We start from the raw sequence: 19,199 nt of genomic DNA, 5'->3' as shown, positions 1-19,199 counted from the left end.
TGAAATGTTCTCCTCATCCTCACTGTGGATCTTACCTTCGCAGTCACTTAACTACAAGGCAGACCATAATCTTCCCAAGCTCAGGATTTCCTCTGATCTATATAATTCCAGGAAACCACATATCTCATAATCCAACCCGGCTCTGCAGCATCACAGGGAAGACAGTACAGAGAGCCACAGCAAGAACAGAGCTGGTAGGTCAGGGAGTGTGCCTAGTAGGTAACTAATTTTGAAACGCCTGAAAATCAGGCTGGGCAGTTAATGGTGCAATCCCAGCATTTGGGAGCAGAGGTGAGTGGATCTCTGAGTTTGAGGCCAGCCTGATCTATATAGTGATTTCTAGGACAACCAGAGCTACACAGAGAATCCCTGTCTCGAAAAAAATGTTTAAAAACAGAAAGAAAGGAAGAAAAAAGAAGGAAAGGAAGAAAGGAAGGAAGGAAGGAAGGAAAGAAGGAAGGAAGGAAAGGAGAGAGAGAGAAAGGAGGGCGGGCGGGCCTGAAATCTGAGCAAGGCTACCTGTCCTTACATAAGTAGTTTAGAAACCCCAAGGAGTTCAGCAGTCATACCGAGACTTAAGAAAGTTTCCTCCACAGAGGCATGCCTACTAAGGTCTACCAGTGGAGAACTAGAACAACTGCAGTCTTAGCCTGGCAGTCTGCCTATCCTTCACAGGGAACATGAGCTGTCATCTAATAGCCAGTCAGAAATTCCTCCAAAGGCAACTCAGGTGTCTACACATTTCTTCCTGTGAACATTCACAAGTAAAGTCTCTGTATTCTTCAAACTAAAATGGAAACACACTCATTTTCTTTTCTATTTAGTAAACAACTATGGTTTCCCTTTGGCTCTCAGGATCACTCAACAATGATCTGTACAATGTATTCTAACAATCTGATTACTATGTGGTTTGGAAGGAAGGGTACTGATGTGGCAGTCTCCTACAGCTACTTTCATCTGTGCTTCCAGGCCATAGACTTGAAAACAAGTCCAAGGTAATCTGAGTGAGAATGGTCCCCACAGGCTCCTATATTTGAATGTCACCAGGGAGAAGCACTGTTTGAAAGGATTAAAGGATTAACAGCCTTTAAATGCCTTGCTGGAGTGCTCCTAGGTGGGCTTTGAGGTGTCAGAACCATACCAGAACCAGGCGCTCAGTTCTCTCTCTCTTCTCTCTCCCTTTCATCTCCCCACCAACACCCCATCCTCCTGCTCGTGGATAAGAATACAGCTCTCATCTACTTCTCCAGCACCATACCCATCTCTAGCCACACTCTCTACCAAGATAATAATAGACTAAGTCTCTGAAACTGTAAGCAGGCTCCCAATTAAATGCTTTCTTTTAATTGGGAACCAGAGTTGCCTTGGTCATGGTGTCTTGACTAAGACAAAGTTTCTGATTTTTAGAAAAGTCAAAAACTAGAGAAATGGCTTCAAGGTTAAGAACATTAGCTGCTCTTCTAGAGGCCCTAATTTCAATTCCCAGTACCTACATGGTAGCTCACAACCATCTATAACTGAGGTCTCAGGCAATCAGATGACCTCTTCTGGTATGCAGATAGATGTACCAATAAAACATCCATATACATAAAATAAACAAATCTTTAAAAATAAAATAAAATTATATAAAAACAAAACAGAACAGCTGAATGTGGTGCAAACTCCTCCAGTCTCAGTGCTTAGGAGGTAGAGGTAGACAGATCTCTGGGGTGTTCCAGGACAGCCGGGGCTACACAGTAAAACCTAGTCTAAAACAAAAAAAAACCTTTAAAACTAACGGAGGTAGGGGCTGCTCTTCTAGAAGACTGGGGCTGTATTCCCAGCACATACACAGCTGCTCAAAACTGACTGTAACTCCAGTCCAGGGGAATGCAGTGTCCTCTTCTGGGCCCCAAGAGCACTGCATACACATATAGACATGTAAGCAAAATGCCCATACACATAAAATTAAAAAGTAAATCCATCTAAAAGAAAATCACTAAGGCAAAAGAACTACACTATAACACAGTGGCTTTTCTTTTCTTTTTTTTTATTAGATATTTTCTTTACTTACATGTCATATGATTTCTCCTTTTCCAGTTCCCCTCCAAAACAAAAAACAAAAAATAAAAAACAAAAAACAACAAGAACAAACCCCTGTTGCCTCCCCCCTCCCCATGCTTGCCACCCTACCCTCTCCCACTTATTGGCCCTGGCATTCCCCTACACTGGGGCACAGAACCTTCACAGGGCCAAGGGCCTTTCCTCCAATTGATGATTGAATTTGTAATCCTCTACTATACACATGCTGCCAGAACAATCAGACCCCTCCATGTGCAGTCCTTGGTTGGTGGTTGAGTTCCTGGGAGCTCTGAGGGTACTAGTTAGTTCATATTGTTGTTCGTCCTAAGCGGCTGTAAACCCTTCAGCTCCTTTGGTCCTTTCTCTAACTCCTTCATTGGGGATCCTGTATTCAGTTCAATGGATGGCTGTGAGCCTCTGGATCTGTATTAGTCAGGTACTGTCAGAGCCTCTCAGGAGATAGCTATATCAGGCTGGCTTATCCTTCCTTCAGTCTCTGCTCCATAGTTAGTCTCTGCAACTCCTTCCGTAACACAGTGGCTTTTATAACTACAAAGGGACTACTTTGTTAGGAGAGAACCTTAACCAGCCAAACTCTCAGTGGCCAAGGTAGGCAAGTAAGGTCAGTAGGACAAACACATGTAATCTCTCCTTTTTTTTAAAGGATTTATTTATTTGTTTATTTATTTATTTATTTATTTATTTTAATGTATATGAGTACACTATAGCTCTACAGATGGTTGTGAGTTTTCATGTGGTTGTTGGGAATTGAATTTTTAGGACTTCTGCTTGCTCTGGTCAACCCCATTTCGCTCAGTCCCTGCTTGTTCCAGCCCAAAGCTTTATTAATTGTTATACATAAGTATACTGTAGCTGTCTTCAGACGCACCAGAAGAGGGCATCAGATCTCATAATGGGTGATTGTGAGCCACCATGTGGTTGCTGGGATTTGAACTCAGGACCTTCTTCAGGTAAGAAGAACAGTCAGTTCTCTTACCCACTGAGCCATCTCACCAGCCCCACATGTAATCTCTTAATACTCCAATTTTAATACATGGATTTTACCCATCTTCAATTCTTTCTTGCATAAGCCAAAACCTAGCAAACAGAGCTACATTTCTGGTAAGATATATAAATAATTATCAGGGAGACCAGACCAAAGGAAAGGTCAGATAAACACTATTATCTGCCAGACCTAGGACACAAAGGGACAAATATTGAAATCACCTCTCTGCCATAGCTCAATGCTAAGTTAACCTCAGAACCCAACAAACAATAACACTGCATTAATAGCTAGGTCACTAGTTTCTGATGCAAGATGCTGACTTCTAAACAACTGGCTTTTTTCTGTTTTAAGCAAACTCAGAAGTAAAGGACTCAGCGTGACTTACCTGTGCAGAACTCCTTGCCCACGCTGTGTGGTACTGTGATCCTACGGTATACAATCGGCTCAGATTCCAGGATGTTTTCATCATGGCGGTACCTAGCAGGACGTTCATTTGGGACACCCCGAGAACGGGTGCCACTTCTCCTCTCATAAGTGTCGATCTCCTCAAACACAGCTGCCTTGTCAAAAAGGGCCAGGTTCCCCTCAAAGTCAAAATCTGTGTCTGGGATCTCCTCAATATCATCTCCAAAGCACTCGTCATCTTTATTTTTCATTTGGCCATTTTTTAAACCACTTTTCTTTGGGGTTGCCTGGTTTGGGTGCCTGCTACTAGATGACCCTGGGGGAAGGAGGGAATAAAGAACAAAATCAGTGTGCCAATGTGCAGTGTCAATGGAAGATGTTAGTCATCTGAAGGAGTAGAGTCAAAGGGAAAGGCAGGGTATTTTTATATCACATTGGTAGCAAAAAAGAAAGCACACAAATTTCATGTGGAATAATCATCTGAGAAACCACTCAAATAACTGAACATGAAAAAGGCAGTAGTCCTGAAAACCTTAATCAGTGCTTCCTTTCATAAGGGAAAAGATGACAGAAGTATTGTTTATTGTTATCAATCAATCCCCCAGGGTGGCCCCGAACTCCCAAACAGCTTGGATCACAGGTGTACTCCACCATACAAGGCAACAGAAGCTTATCAAATACCACCAGATATAAGAATGAAGTCCACGGGAAGATGCTGTTCAGCTCTTATTCTCTGCATAACCACCAAGGTTCTTACTGACCTAATTTACCCTCAGGTGAGGCCAGAGCAGGCAAGATTCCAGACAACAGACTCAGATAGTCTGAAAGGTCTTTCAATCCTTGTTTTCTCAGAACTTTATCTCCTCTATACAAGCATTTTCTGAACTATCAAAGACAAGCCGAGCACAGCAAATATCAACACTGCAGCACCCAACCACCCTGTCTTTTAGACTCTACTTGGCTGCTACATGTCAATCAACACTTCTTTTGCCGCCAAAGAGAAAGCCCCATGTATTTCTCCAAATCAACCAATCACAGAGAACCAAGAATTACCTTTATAAATTACACCTATACATCATTTCAGCTCAACTGCTCCCTTTACACAATCCTTCAATGGACCAAAAGCTTTTCATCTAGTTTTGTCATTAATATGTTATATAATCTAGATGTTGAGGAAACAGCAATCATTAAAGTATGTGCTGAGCAAACGTAACAGCCTGAGCTTGGATCCCTAGTACAGATATAAAAGCTGGGTGCAAGGTGGACAAATCTGTAGCTGAAGGACCCTGAGAGCTATTGGTGAGCCAACCAGCCCAGGCAAATCCCTAAGTCCCAGGTTAAGTGAGAGAGATTCTGTCTCAGAGACTAAGGAAAGGGATGAAAGTGGGCACCCATTGTTGACCTCTGGCAGTGCATGCCCATGTGGATGTGTACTAGCATGCACACATGCATATAAAACCACACAAAGACACACACGCACAATGTACATGCAGAGTTACAGAATTAGGGGATGAGTTGAAGCCCAGCTGGCAGATTGCTTGCCCTGCATGCACTAACCCTTGGCTTCAATCCCTGGCACCACAAATGGTGGGCACACCTGTAATTCTCACACTGAGAAGGGGAGGCAGGACTCAAGGTCACCTACTGGCCTAGGCTACATGAGATCTTGTTTTAAAAAACAAAACAAAAATCAAGAGTTACATACAGTCGTATATCTCTATCAGGTAAAGTGTTCACCGCATAGCTTCTAGGCAATCAATAAACAGCTGACAAATTAATCCACACTAGTGAAGCTATTTTAACATTATTCTGAAGTATAAATATTATGCAAGTATAACTCATGTTTTTCTAATGCCTGGGTATGGAAAATTTTTTGCTGGTTTTGGTAGTAGGGAATCAGTGATTTCGGTCTCTGAGAAAGAAAAACAAAACACAATGAAAATAATGAAGGGGAAAGAGTAGCCAAGATACCATTGTTAGTTCAGATTATAAACCCCTAAAAAGGAGAAAAATTCACAGAGTAGACTAAATTGCACTTTCATCAGTTTGTCAGACATTTCCCTGAGGGCATGCTGAGTGGCATAACCAATTGTTAGAAACAGACTGCACAATCAATACTGACTACAGAGTATAAAGTATATCAACAGTGAGCATGTGGTGTGGACTCAAATCTTAAAAGGTTTTCAGGTGTGTGTGTGTCCAGAGGAGGACGTCAGTTGTCCTGCTCCATCACTCTCCAGCTTATTCCCCAAGACATGGTCTCTTACTGAGCCTGGAGCTAGGCTGGCAGCCCCAGAAATGCTCCTGTCTCTGTCCTGCGCAGGTTACACGCACAGGCAGCCATGCACAGATTTCATTTGGGTGCTAGAGATCTGAACTCTGGTCCTCATGCTTCCACAAGTGCTTTTACCCACTGAGATGTTTCCCTAGCCCAGAAAGTTATAAAGTGCCACAGAGCTATGGGTAAGAAAATAGAGCTGGTTTAAGAATGGGAGAACAGGGGGCTGGCGAGATGGCTCAGCGGGTAAGAGCACTGACATGTCTGTACATGCTCTTCTGAAGGTCCTGAGTGAGTTCAGTTCCCAGCAACCACGTGGTGGCTCATAACCATCCGTAATGAGATCTGGCGCCCTCTTCTGGTGTGTCTGAAGACAGCTACAGTGTATTGCGCCGGAGAGAGCCAGGCCGGAGCAAACAGAAGTCCTGAGTTCAATTCCCAGCAGCCACATGATGGCTCATGGCCATCTGTACAGCTACAGTGCACTCATACACATAAAATAAATAAATAAATCTTTAAAAAAATGGGAGAACAGGCATGCAAATACAAAGTCAAAATAATATGCCATCAGTAATATTTGCAGTTAAAGGGCAGAAATCACAGGACAAAAAGTCCATCTCTGAAATAATCAATGCACTGGCCCAATATTAAATCAATTACCTATTAGGAAATAGGCATGTAACCCAATTGCCTCTCTGGTGGATTTGCTCATCTCCAGGTCCAAACAGGAAAATTCACTGGGACGTAGAAGATATCACGAAATATTTTATTACTCACTTGTAAGTAAAAACTGTAGCTCCTGCCCTTGCCCTCTTCCCTCTCTTGCTCTCTTGCCCTCTTTCCTCTTTTGCTCTTTGTCTCCTCTCTTTTCCTGCTTTGTTCTCTTCTCTTGCCTTCTTGCTCTCGTTTTCTTCCTCTCCTTTCTCTCTCTCTCTCTCCTCTTCTCCTCTCCCTCCTCTCTTTTCCTTCTCTCTACTTGACTGGCCTATTTTCTCCTTCCTACAATAAAATATCTCATTTATAAAAACAACAATAACAAAAAACTGTAGGAAATTACACTTCATACAGTTACTACACTGATATACACTGGCACCCTATGAGGTTTCATGCTAGCAAATCACTATCATTTCTGAGGTATCTGGAGAAGACCCCAGGGTTCTCAACTTAGGAAGTCTGTACATGCAAGTGCTTCTTTTTTGTTGTTGTTGTTTTGGTTTGGTTTGGTTTTTTTAAAGACAAAGTCTTGGGGCTAGAGAGATGGCTCAGAGGGTAAGAACATTGACTGCTCTACCAGAGGATCTGAGTTCGATTCCCAGCAACCACATGGTGGCTCACAACCATCTGTAATGGGATCTGATGCACTCTTCTGGTGTGTCTGAAGACAGCTACAGTGTATTCATATAAATAAATAAATCTAAATAAATAAAAAGACAAAGTCTTCCCTTGGAAAAGCTGGGCCATGGAAAAGCTAGTGTATGTGCCACACACTTGACTGTATCAGTATTTAAATTACAATGCCTGAGTCATTTACTGATGAGGACACATTCTAAGAATAGTGCTGTTATATTGTTTAGTTGTTATGTGACATTATGCAAGGCAGCAACACACAAAGACTGCTGCATCAACAGGCAATAATTACAAATTGTTGAGCCAATCAATAGCTCTTATGACTATCATAGAAATGTAAAATCTGAGTACAAGAAGCTTAATAAAGTAGTATCAGTCAACAATAAGAAAGTTAATATAGTATGTACTCGGTTAATATCACACTAGACAATGAAGTGCTACTGAAATGCCCAGTGCAAAGCCAAAGAAAATAACCCTAGGTGCTGTACAACAGCAGCTTCTTAGCGTACTGACAAAGTGCCCCACTACAAAGGCAGCAGGGTTCATGACAGAAAATGATGTTTGCCCTGAGATCCTGGGCACTGAACACTATTTTTGGCTTAGCTGTAGAACTCTACAAATTTATTGGCACCAAAAAAGAGTTGTTTGTTTAGATTTCAAGTATCTGTGGCTTGTGCTCCTCTCCCTACAAGAGTATCTACTCAAGAGTTATACTCTAAACTAGGACTATCTATTTTTCCAATGCTATCATCAATATTTTTTCCAAGGAAATACTGATAAATCCCAAGTCAGGAAAAAAATGATTAGGAAATAAGAAGACTTGTTTTTTTAGTGAAAAGCAGGTAAGATAGTCAGTTGGTTGTCAATCTCCCAGTTCCTTATACTTTAGTACAAATACTCCCAAGTCCCTGGTGAATAAGCTTACTCAGTACTTGGCTCATTTAGCCCATGGATCTGGCATTGCATTAAGCAGGCTGGCCTCTGGCCACTGGGAGAACAAGGAACTTCCCTTGGAAAAGATAAACAGTCCTTCCCAGGCTTGCATACCTTTCAAACAAGGACCAAGCATTAAGACTGGAAGCTGGCCTTCTTGTGCCATTTTTCTGCCAGGCTTTGATACACAGGCCTTTTGGCCAGAACATTTTGTAACAAGCTCACAGTTGTGTAACCCTAGTGTCACTTACTAACTGCCTTCTGTTATGCATATAGTATAAAAGGGAACTCTGTCCTATACTTAAGGTTCTAAAGGGTGCCTGATGGTCAAACTGAAATATTTTGGTTCCAGACTCAGAATTTATGACAGAAAGGCTGTCAACATTGGAAACATTCTGATCATTTATCAAATTACAGCCTGGCAAACAGATGAAGCACATCCAAAGAGATACAAAGTCAAGAGGATTTCTAGTAGAACCAGGGAAACCTAAGTTCCAACCTCAGACACTACCAAATCTAACACTTCATTAAAGCCCAACCACACTGCAACAAGTTAACATCCAACATCTTTCCATTTACAAGGTTTAAATATACTTTCCAATTTCTATCTTCAATAGAGGAAGGGGGAACCTGGCACCAAGTAACAATGTTGTTACTATGATTTTATTTTACTTCTAATTTTTGTACATATGTGTTTCTGGGATGGGGTTGGGGAAATCCTCAGAGGCCAGCAGAAATCATTAGATCCTCTGGAGCTGGAATTACAGGCACTAAGAGCCCCCAAAATGTCTTATCTGTTAGACAACCTCTGCTTGTATAAAAATGAGCTCAAAGCCCATTCATGTTCTATGAGCAAAAGGGCCTTAACCATTCAACAGCATATAGCCAATGAATGACTGCCACATTCATGATTATAATGTAATTTGAAGAGTATCTTTATCAGTCCCTAAGAGTAACTATTTTCAGCTGACATGGGGGGATCTAATCCAGGTTTTCATGGTAAGCATGCACTCTAGTAACTGAGCCACATCACCAGCATGACAAATATGATTTTTACCCTCACAGAGATCTATTCATTTAATCAACCTTAAGTGATTTCCCTCATCTAGACCAGATAGTTGATTCCATGACCTCTGCATCAGCTCCCACTTCCAGGATCCTGCCCTGTTTGAGTTCCTGTCCTGACTTCCTTCAATAATGAATAGCAATATGGAAGAATAAGCCAAATAAAACCCTTTTCTCTCCAGCTTACTTTTTCATGGTGTTTCATTGCATCAATTGAAACCCTAAGACACCATTCAAACAATTAAGATATTGTGTGATTTAATCTGACATTCTGGAAAGTGAAAACTAGAGGCCTCCCAGGAGACAGTGGAGACAAGGGAGGGGCAGCTGAGCAGGTGAAGCACAGAAGACTGGAGTACGCTGTAAGAAACGGAATGACACACATACCACCACGTACTTGCCAAAAAGCCATAAAACGTCATAGCACAAATATTCAAATTATTCAGTAGGTTTGAGGAATCCCATGATGGAAAGAAAAATGGTAACCCATCTGTATTAGGAATATAAGAAACAAATCAACAACATGGGTGAAAAACTCTTCGTGAGTAACCCGGAAAATAAATGGAATATGTAAGATGAAAGGCAAGAAGAATCACACATATGCTTATATTCTCTGTGACAGTCTTCCACAGGGCTGGGAAATACAAGTTAGTAATTCTGATATAAACTGAGTATTCTCCATCTGAAATGCTTGGGTCCAGAAGTGTTTGGGATTCTAGGAATATCTGCATATACATAAATTATTCTAGGAATAAGACCTAAAACTGAACACAAAATTCATAAATGCCTTTTTCACACAGCCTGAAAGTGATTTTATACCTGATTTTGATGACAACCTGTGACATGTGAATAGGTATGGAATTTTCCAATTGTGGTATCATGTCACTGTTCAAGTATCAGATTTTAGAGCACTTCAAACTTTAAATCTTCAGATTAATGATGTTCGCTCTGTTATCACTACACATACACTGGAACCAATTAATAAACAGATGACAAATGGTAGGAGTCAATTTTCTCGTTGTTGGCATGAGAGGTTATAATAAGTGAAAGGAGGTAAAAGTGATCCATAATGCTTCATCTGGAGATGGCTCTCAGCTGTAAGGAGCCAGGACCCACATGGAGGCTCACAACTGCCTAGCACCCTACTTCTAAAGGATCTGACACCCTCTTTGAACCTCTGTGCCATATGGTACACAAAAATTCATGCAAGCAAAAACATAAATAAAAATAAATCTTTAAAAAAACTAATCCATGAATGTATTAGTTTGTTCCCTGTTGCTCTGAAAAACACTATGACCAAAAATAACATGGAGTGGAAAGGGTTATTTGGCTTACACTTCCCAGTCACGCAGTTCATCACTGAGGGAAGCCAAGGAAGGGATACAAGCAGAGCAGGAACCTGCAGGCAGGAACTGAATGAAGCAGGGGCCATGCAGGAATGCTGCTTACTGGCTTTCTCTCCATCATTTGCTCAGCTTGCTTTAAAATACAACCCAGGACAGCCAGCAAAGGAGTGGCATCACCCATAGTGGGCTGGGAGCTCCTACATCAATCATTAATCAAGAAAACATCCAACAAAAAATGTCTAAATGGGGGCCAGGCAGTGGTGGAGCATGCCTTTAATCCCAGCACTTGGGAGGCAGAGGCAGGGGATTTCTGAGTTCAAGGCCAGCCTGGTCTACAGAGTGAGTTCCAGGACAGCAAGGGCTACACAGAGAAACCCTGTTTCAAAAAACCAAAAAAAAGCCTCAAGTTATCTTTAGTGTCATAAAGGAAGTATTAGAGAATAAAAAACTATGTCCCCGGGGCTGGAGAGATGGCTCAGTGGTTAAGAGCACCGACTGTTCTTCCAAAGGTCCTGAGTTCAAATCCTAGCAACCACATGGTGGCTCACAACCATCTGTAACGAGATCTGACTTCCTCTTCTGGAGAGCCTGAAGACAGCTACATTATATACATATAATAAATAAAAAATCTTAAAAAAACAAAAAAAACAAAAAAAAAACTATGTCCCCTTAAATAAGTGTTCCTATAGCCAAAGCTGAAATAATATGGCACCAAGTGGTACACAGTAGCTAGGGACTCAGCTCATGACACAGCACCTGAGTTTAATCTCCAACACCAACAAATAATAGACTAGGGGCTGGGGAGATGGTTCAGTGTGGTACTATGCAAGCATCAGGACTTTAATAATTCAGATCCCGCCAGGCGGTGGTGGCGCACGCCTTTAATCCCAGCACTTGGGAGGCAGAGACAGGCGGATTTCTTAGTTCGAGGCCAGCCTGGTCTACAGAGTGAGTTCCAGGACAGCCAAGGCTACACAGAGAAACCCTGTCTCGAAAAAAAAAAAAAAAAAAAATAATTCAGATCCCTACCATATACCCACATAGATACACAGACAGACGGACGGATGGACATACACACATGGACGGACACACACAGACGGACACACACACACATACACCCCTGCAATCCCAGCATTAGGAAGTAGAGACAGGAAGACCATAGAAATTCAGTGACCAGCCAGTCTGGTCAGCTGGTGAGCTCCAGCTTGAGTAGGAAACTCTGTCTCAAAAAAACAAGGTAAAGTGGAGAGTGTGACAAAAGAAAATACCCAGTGTCAACCTCTGGTCTCTACAAGCGCACACACATGGACAGATCTGCATACACAAATGCACAGAGCACACAACAGGCATACATACAAATAATCAATGAGCATAGGACAAAATAAATATCTATGAGTCAAAACTCTACTACTATCAATGAGTCAATAAGATAGGTATGTTGACACACACCTCTAGTCCCACCACTCAGAAGGCAGAGTCTCACAGATCTCTGTGAGTTCTAAGTCAGCCTTGTCTACATAATGAATTCCTAGCCAGCCAAGGGCTACATAGTGAGACCCTGACTCAAACGAAAAAAAGCATAAATAAAGACATAGGTTAGGGGATCTCTGGTACTGATACTTCCAAATAATTTATGGAGACATTGTACCAACAGTAATTTTTCACTTTGGATTTAGACTATACAGAATTATTTTACAAAGGAGAAACTTGATGTGCTATTTTAGTCAGGTGACCAAAGTCTTGGTGGAAAGTCATAAACTGCAGTCATTGCACAGACCCCTGATATAGTATAATAAACTGGTATTTTACCCTTTGTGGTTTTCTACTCAAAATATACTAAACTAGTCTAATCACAAGAAAAATATCAACTGAGGGGCTTTCTACAAAATACCTGACCAGTATGTATCAAAAGTATCTGTCAACAAAAATAGGGAATCCTATGGCTCAAACAATGGCTCAGTGGTTAAGAGTATAAACTGTTCTTCTAGAAGACACTAGCAGATCACAACCTACTACAACTCCAGCTCTAAAGGATCCAATGTCCTTCTCTGACTTCCTTGGATACCTGTACACACACACACACACACACACATACACATACACACACACACACCAAAGTAAGCAGACAGACAAATACATAGTTAAAGATTAGTAATTTCTAAATGTAATAGGTGCTAAATAACATCTAAGATAAGATAGTAGGGTAAAACATGAGCAACCTGAATAAAATATGTACTTCATTCAAAAAAGACTAAAATCTAAGAGGCCCAAGTCATTGTCTACCCAAGCATTCTAAGTGTTTCTTAGGATACACAAGTACAACTGCAAGCATTTCAGTCTTCTGTTTTAGGCCATCAGTAATTAATACAGTTGTTTTACAGGAATTTAAATTGCCTAGAAATATACTTTTTATTTCTTTTTTTTTCACTTAAAGTAGGCATTTCTTTTTCTTGTTTTTGTTTTAAATGATTTATTTCTACTTTATGTGCATTGGTGTTTGTTTGCATGTGTGTCTGTCTGTGTGAGGGTATCAGATCCTGTAGATTATTGTGAGTTGTCATGTGGGTACTGGGAATTGCAGCCAGGTCCTCTGGAGACCAGTCAGTACTTTTAACTGCCGAGCCATCGCTTCAGCCCAAAGTAGGCATTTCTAAAACTTAAAATGTTAGGCTTGACACAAATGGCACATCAAAAGCCAGAACTGAAGCAGCACACTAAAACCTTATGACAGGGCCACTGGAACCAATAATGAGGAGCTAAAGTACAGTAAGTGGCATCTGGAACCTTTCGTACTCAACTCTCCCATGTGGGCTCTAGAAAGCAGCTCACTCTAAATTCCCTTCTAGTAGGGAATGCCTTGGCTTTAGTATGACTCTAGTTTGAATTTATATGTATTAGTGAATACACACTTAAAATTCCTAATATACTTGGCTTATAGGTATAAAATGCAAGAAAAGTAAGAATAGTGTGCTGGATTGGCACAGGCTGGAGTCACCTGAGAGAAGGGAACCTCAACTGGGAAAATGCCTCCATGGGATCAGGCTGTGGGCAAGCCTATAGCCCATTTTCTTAAGTTAGTAATTGATTGGAGCTGAGGATGGGAATCAGCTCATTGTGGATAGTGTCATCTCTGGGCTGATCGTCCAGGAATCTATGGGAGGACAGGCTGAGCAAGCCACGAGGAGCAAGCCAATAAGTAGCACTCATCTGTGGCCTCTGCATCAGCTCCTGCCTCCCTGCTTAAGTTCCTGACTTCCTTAATGTTGGACTACAATGCAGAAGTGTACACTGAATAAACCCTTTCTCCTAAGTTGCTTTGGCCATGGTGTTACATTGCAATAATAGTAACCCTAACTGAGATAGTTTATCATTAAAGTACTTTTTAAATATTTATTTTTATTTATATGTATGTGACTGTGTGTCTATGCATATATACAGGTATCCAAAAGACATAAGAGGACCTTTGGAGCTGGAGTTACAGGCAGTTATAAGCCACTTGACTTGGGTACTGAGAATTGAACTCAGGTCCTCTGTAAAAATAGCCAAAGTGTTCTTAACTACTGAGCTTTCTCTCCAGCCCTAGAAGTAATTTTAAAAATTGTATCTATTTTATTATTTTATATGTATGATTATCTTGCCTACATATACACGTGTGTACCACATGTTTGCCTGGTGCTTTTGGAAATCAGAACACAGTATCAGATTCCCCTGGGACTAGAGTTACAGAAAGTTGTAAACTGTCATTTACATGCTGAGAATTGAAATGGGATCTTCTACAAGAACAAGTGCTCTTAACCAACAGGCTGACTATCCAGCCTCCCTAGAAGTAAGTTTTGAAAGAACATTCATATGTATTTAAGGAACATAACAGATGTGAACAAATCTGTTATGTCTCAAAATTACATTACTCTAGTATACGTGTTTAAAAACATTACAGGTTCTAGTGACCCATCTATGGTTCTATATCTGTTACTAGCACGCAAAACCAGAGAGTAATATAGGCCAGTAAGTGCTTTCCTTAATGGCCTCTAGTGGGGACATTAAACACAACAAAATTTAGATGATCAGTCTGCTGATATTATTCAGAAAGTAAAGGTGCTTGCCACCAATTCTGACAACCTGAGGTCAGTCCCAGGACCCACAGGATGGAAGGAGAGAACCAACTCCCACACTCTGTGCTGACTTCCACATGCACATACCTGCACACATACACATAAATAAATGTGCTTTAAAAAGAAATAAAAGTAAAATTCTCAGTTTAGGATAGGGATGGAGCTTGGTGGCAGAATGCTTGCCAGATATGCAAAGCTCTAGGTTCAGTCCACAGTACCTCAACAAACAAAATAATCAGCTTGTTAGAAATGAAAGGTAACAGTGAGGCCTACACTAGTTCCCTCCTCTCTAAGAACAGAAATCTACTCAAGAATTAGCTGGAACAGCCCAAGTAGAGTCAATTCAGACATCACAACCATCACCAGTTATCAGATTTAAAACACCAATATGGTGCAAATCCGCAACCTTTCTTGAAGGAAGAAAAGTGACAAAGTAGGCAAGAAGTTTGGGTGTACCTCTAATAACTCATTTCCTTTTCCTTGGTATCCGCGAAGCTCTGCAAGTACCCCCTTTATATGAGTAATAAAGGATTCCCAGAAAGAGCAACAGCAGGTAAGTGTTTACAGCCCGAAACACTAGGTTATGAAAGACAGCAACTTGACTGTACTTACAGGAGTTGTGTCGCCGGCGGAAGCTTTTGGACTGACTCAAAGACTCCATGTGCCTGTCCACGTAACTCTTTGAGCACTGCTGCTGAGGAGAAACGGCAACATCCTGGCTCTTCATGTCTGTCCTCTTAGGGATGCTCTGAGGGGCACTACTGGAAGAGGCTGGCTTCTTGACCACTTTGCCTGTTCCATTCTGACTGATACTCATTTGGTACCCAACACCAGAAGAGCCTAATTCTGTCTGATGAAGGTCTCCAACCTGCTGGTTGTCTCCAGGACCTGGTATCTCCAAAATTTTTAATTCTGTAATATCACCTGCCCTGAAACACACAAAAGTAGTCCAAGTCTCAAAACTGTAATAGCAATAAGAAGGTGGTAAGAATGAAACTGGGATTAAGAAAAACCTGCACTCTGAAGTCTGCATTAACTGAGGGTTAACAGAAGTTAAAACTAAACTCTAATAAAAGTGTCCTCTCAAGCTTATATTTGGGGAAAATGTTTATTATGATTCGTAAATTTTCTTTTTAAGATTTTGTTCTCTTAGACCCTGGGCATGGTGACACATGCTAACGGATCTCTACAAGTCCAAGGCCAGCCTGGTCTACAGAGTGAGTTCCAGGTCAGGCAAGGCTATACTTGAGACCCTGTTTTAAAAAAATTTTCTCTTGGGCTGAAGAGATGGTTCAAAGATTAGGAAGGCTAGCCGTTCTTCCAGAGAACATATAACTGTCTGTAATTCCAATTCCATGAGATCCAACTCCCTCTCTGGACTACCTAGGCACCAGGCACACATGTGGTACAAAGTTATATAATGCAGACAGACATTCACATTAAGAAGTTTTAATTTTTTAAGGTATTCTTTACATTTATTCAATGCAGGGGGGGAAAGGGTAGAGATGGAGGGGACAGAGTGTCACAGTGTGCACATGGAAGTCAGAGGACAATGTGCTGGAGTTGGTTCTGGGGATTGAACTCAGACTGCTAGGCTTGTTAGCAAACACTTTCACTTGCTGAGCCATGTTACCAGTCCAAGTCTTAAATTTCTAACTTTGGTGAAAGGTCTCAACAATATGTCTAGCCCTCGGGAAGAAGAAACCTGCAAATAAACCTATTCAGCTGCAGGTCTTCAATTTGAGATATCTTACAGACTATCCAACTGGGAAAGACCAGGGGACCAAGTCCCTACAGCTCAGGCACTGAGTCTCAGAGGACAGAGATCTGAGTTCTTACTAAGATACATAAAAAAGGAATCTTGTGTCCATTTTTAAACTGGGGGCTGAGCCACCATATGGAGTCACACAGGTGAACTTGGGGTTTTGAAAAAACTTGGTGATTATGAAAGACTTCTTTTTTTTTTTTAAGATTTATTTATTTATTTTATGTGAGTACACTGTAGCTGTCTTCAGACACACCAGAAGAGGGCACTGGATATCATTACAGATGGTTTTGAGCCACCATGTAGTTGCTAAGAGTTGAACTCAGGACCTCTGGAAGAGCAGTCAGTGCTCTTAACCACCGAGCCATCTCTCCAGCCCCAAAGAAAGACTTCTGACCACATGTTCAAAACTCATAATGAATCCAGTGTGCATCCTGTCAGGCCATCTAACGCAGAACCACTGCCTCAAATGCCTCAGCTCAAATTTAAGACCACTATACATTATAAATTGCATGGTTTCTACTCTACGTACTAGGTTTCTGAAAACAAAGACTTTCAATATTTTCCTACTGGTATTTCTCAGTATGTAAATAACTAGCGAATCTCCAAATTGTAAAGTTAGAAGTTTGACTCTAAAAGCTGCTGTTTGAGTTACTAACTTAAGTTTCATTAAAAAAGAAAAGAAAAGGAAAGGAAAAAAAAAGGCATGCAGTAGTTGCAGCACTAAGGAGGCAGAAGCAAGTGAATCTCTGTATGTTCCAGGCCAACCTGGTTTACACAGAGAAACCCTGTCTCAAAAAAACAAATAAATAGTTGGGCTGGAGAGATAGGTCAGTGGTTAATAGCACCTATGGGTTTTATTCCCAACACCTACATGGCAGCTCACAATTGTCTGTCACTCCAGTTCCAGGAGATCCAATGTCTTCTGACCTCCTACATGCACACAGTGTGCACACAAACACTAAGGTACAAACTTATACACATTAAAATAATTAAGTAGGTAAATATCTAAAAGGAAAGTAAAATGAATTTTGGTTTAAGATTAGGACAGAATTCTCAACAATTTCTGAAATGGCCTTAAATATACTTCTAACATTTTATGCTTTATGTATGAATCAGCATTCCTAGCACTGACAACTATGAAATCAAAGTATTATGAAGATACTCTGTGTACTTCAATATCAGATATTCAGCCAAGCTCGAATTGAATTCTTTTTTTTTTTTTTTTGGTGGTGTTGTTTTGAGATAGAGTTTCTCTGTCTAACTTTGTCTGTCCTGGTACTCTCTCCATAGGCCAGGCTTGCCTTGAACTCATAGAGATCTGCCTGCCTCTGCCTCCCAGTACTGAGATTAAAGGCATGCACCACTACTGCCAGCTCAAGCTTGCATTCTTTATGTAAAAATAAGTGAGCACATCTACCTCACTGGTATCCAAATATACTTTACATTTAATAAATGGTAAAATTCTATGTACAGCAGAGATTATTTAAAATAAATTTCTACATGGTCGAATAGTAGATGTTCTATTTGTATATATACTTTCTATGCCTACATATTACAATTACTTTAAAACATCTAAAATATCTAGAGAAGCAGAGGCGAGCAGAACTCTGTGAGTTCCAGGCTAGCCTGGGCTGCATACTGAAGTCTTGTCTCAAGGGTCTGAGGAAAAAGGGTGTTTAATTTAAAAAAATTAAAAGCCCTGATCCAAAGATTAACCAGAATAAAACAATTTTTTAAACCCCCCCCCAGCAAAAAAAAAAAAAAAAAAAAAAAAAAAAAAAAAAAAAAAAAGAGAAGGGGGCACTTCTGAACTTGGCGGTTAAGTCATGTGAAAGCCTGGCAAGACATAGTACTGGATGATGCCTGTATCTCAGCACAGTCTCCACAGAGGCCTACAAGATTCAACTCCATCAGCGCAGGCGAGAGAATACTGTCAGTCACCTCCATTCCAGCACCCAGCCCACCAGGCTGGATTTTGAAGAATGTCGGTCAGGACACTTACCGAAAGGTGACTTCTGGTACAAGACACTTCACCCCATTGTGGAAAGGCCGGGTAAGAGAAATGGTCTGGCTGACCTGATCCACTGCTGATACTCTTCCCTGGTAGACGCCCAGGCTTTCTCCACAGTTGATGGATACAATACTACCTAGCCAATCCATAGCCACGTCTCAGATGTGAAGTGACTGTGAAGAGAAGCAACCAAGTACGTCAGGCGCTGCACTCAGTGCTGTTTGATAACGCTCTGCCACAGAGGTGTTAAAGCGTGAAAACAAACATGTCAAAAATGAAACTTTGGTAAGTGACGTGTAGCCACACACACCTTTGTTTTATTTTTCTTTTTTTGAGACAAGGCCTTACCTGTAGCTGGCGGAACTAGAACTTACTCTGTAGACCTCAAATTTAGAAATTTGTATTTAGAAATTTAGATATTTGTATACTCTGCCTCTTGAGTGCTGGGGTTAAAGGTACATACTACCGCTAGGCAGTAGTGGTGCACGCCTTTAATCCCAGCACTTGGAAGGCAGAGGCAGGTGGATTTCTAAGATTGAAGCCAGCCCAGTCTACAGAATGAGTTCCAGGACAGCCAGGGCTATACAGAGAAACCCTGTCTCAAAAATACAAAATAAATAAATAAATGGTATATACCACCATAACCAGCTTAAACCACCTTTATGGGATTATGTTGAGGCCAGGTTGGTCTACACAGGGTTCTAGGTAGCCTATACTACACAGTGAGAATTTGTCTAAAAAAAAGCAAAAACCTTCAGTAGGGACATGCATATTAATAAGCAATATTGATATATATATGCAAAGACCATGTAGACACCAGGCGGTAGTGGTACACTCCTTTAATCCCAGCACTCAGCAGACAAAGGC

The 19,199-nt window shown here is 41.0% G+C and overlaps 1 protein-coding gene across 2 annotated transcripts in view; it reads right to left on the bottom strand.

The window, feature by feature from the left end:
- The window catches only part of Edc3 (enhancer of mRNA decapping 3), a 48,112-nt gene that overhangs the window by 24,997 nt on the left and 3,916 nt on the right, over nucleotides 1–19,199 (bottom strand). For both annotated transcript variants that reach the window (XM_031343110.1, XM_031343111.1), the window contains exons 2-4: nucleotides 18,324–18,505; nucleotides 15,166–15,482; nucleotides 3,453–3,788 (exon numbers count right to left, since the gene is read on the bottom strand). In XM_031343110.1, coding sequence (XP_031198970.1) covers nucleotides 3,453–3,788; nucleotides 15,166–15,482; nucleotides 18,324–18,481 — 811 coding nt within the window. In that variant the 5' untranslated portion in view covers nucleotides 18,482–18,505. The remainder of the gene's footprint in view (nucleotides 1–3,452; nucleotides 3,789–15,165; nucleotides 15,483–18,323; nucleotides 18,506–19,199) is intronic.

Source organism: Mastomys coucha, unplaced genomic scaffold, assembly GCF_008632895.1.
Source record: "Mastomys coucha isolate ucsf_1 unplaced genomic scaffold, UCSF_Mcou_1 pScaffold23, whole genome shotgun sequence".
NCBI classification, from domain to species: domain Eukaryota; kingdom Metazoa; phylum Chordata; class Mammalia; order Rodentia; family Muridae; genus Mastomys; species Mastomys coucha.
The sequence above is the reverse complement of the archived record's forward strand: the minus strand, read 5'-3'. Positions and strand labels throughout refer to the sequence as shown.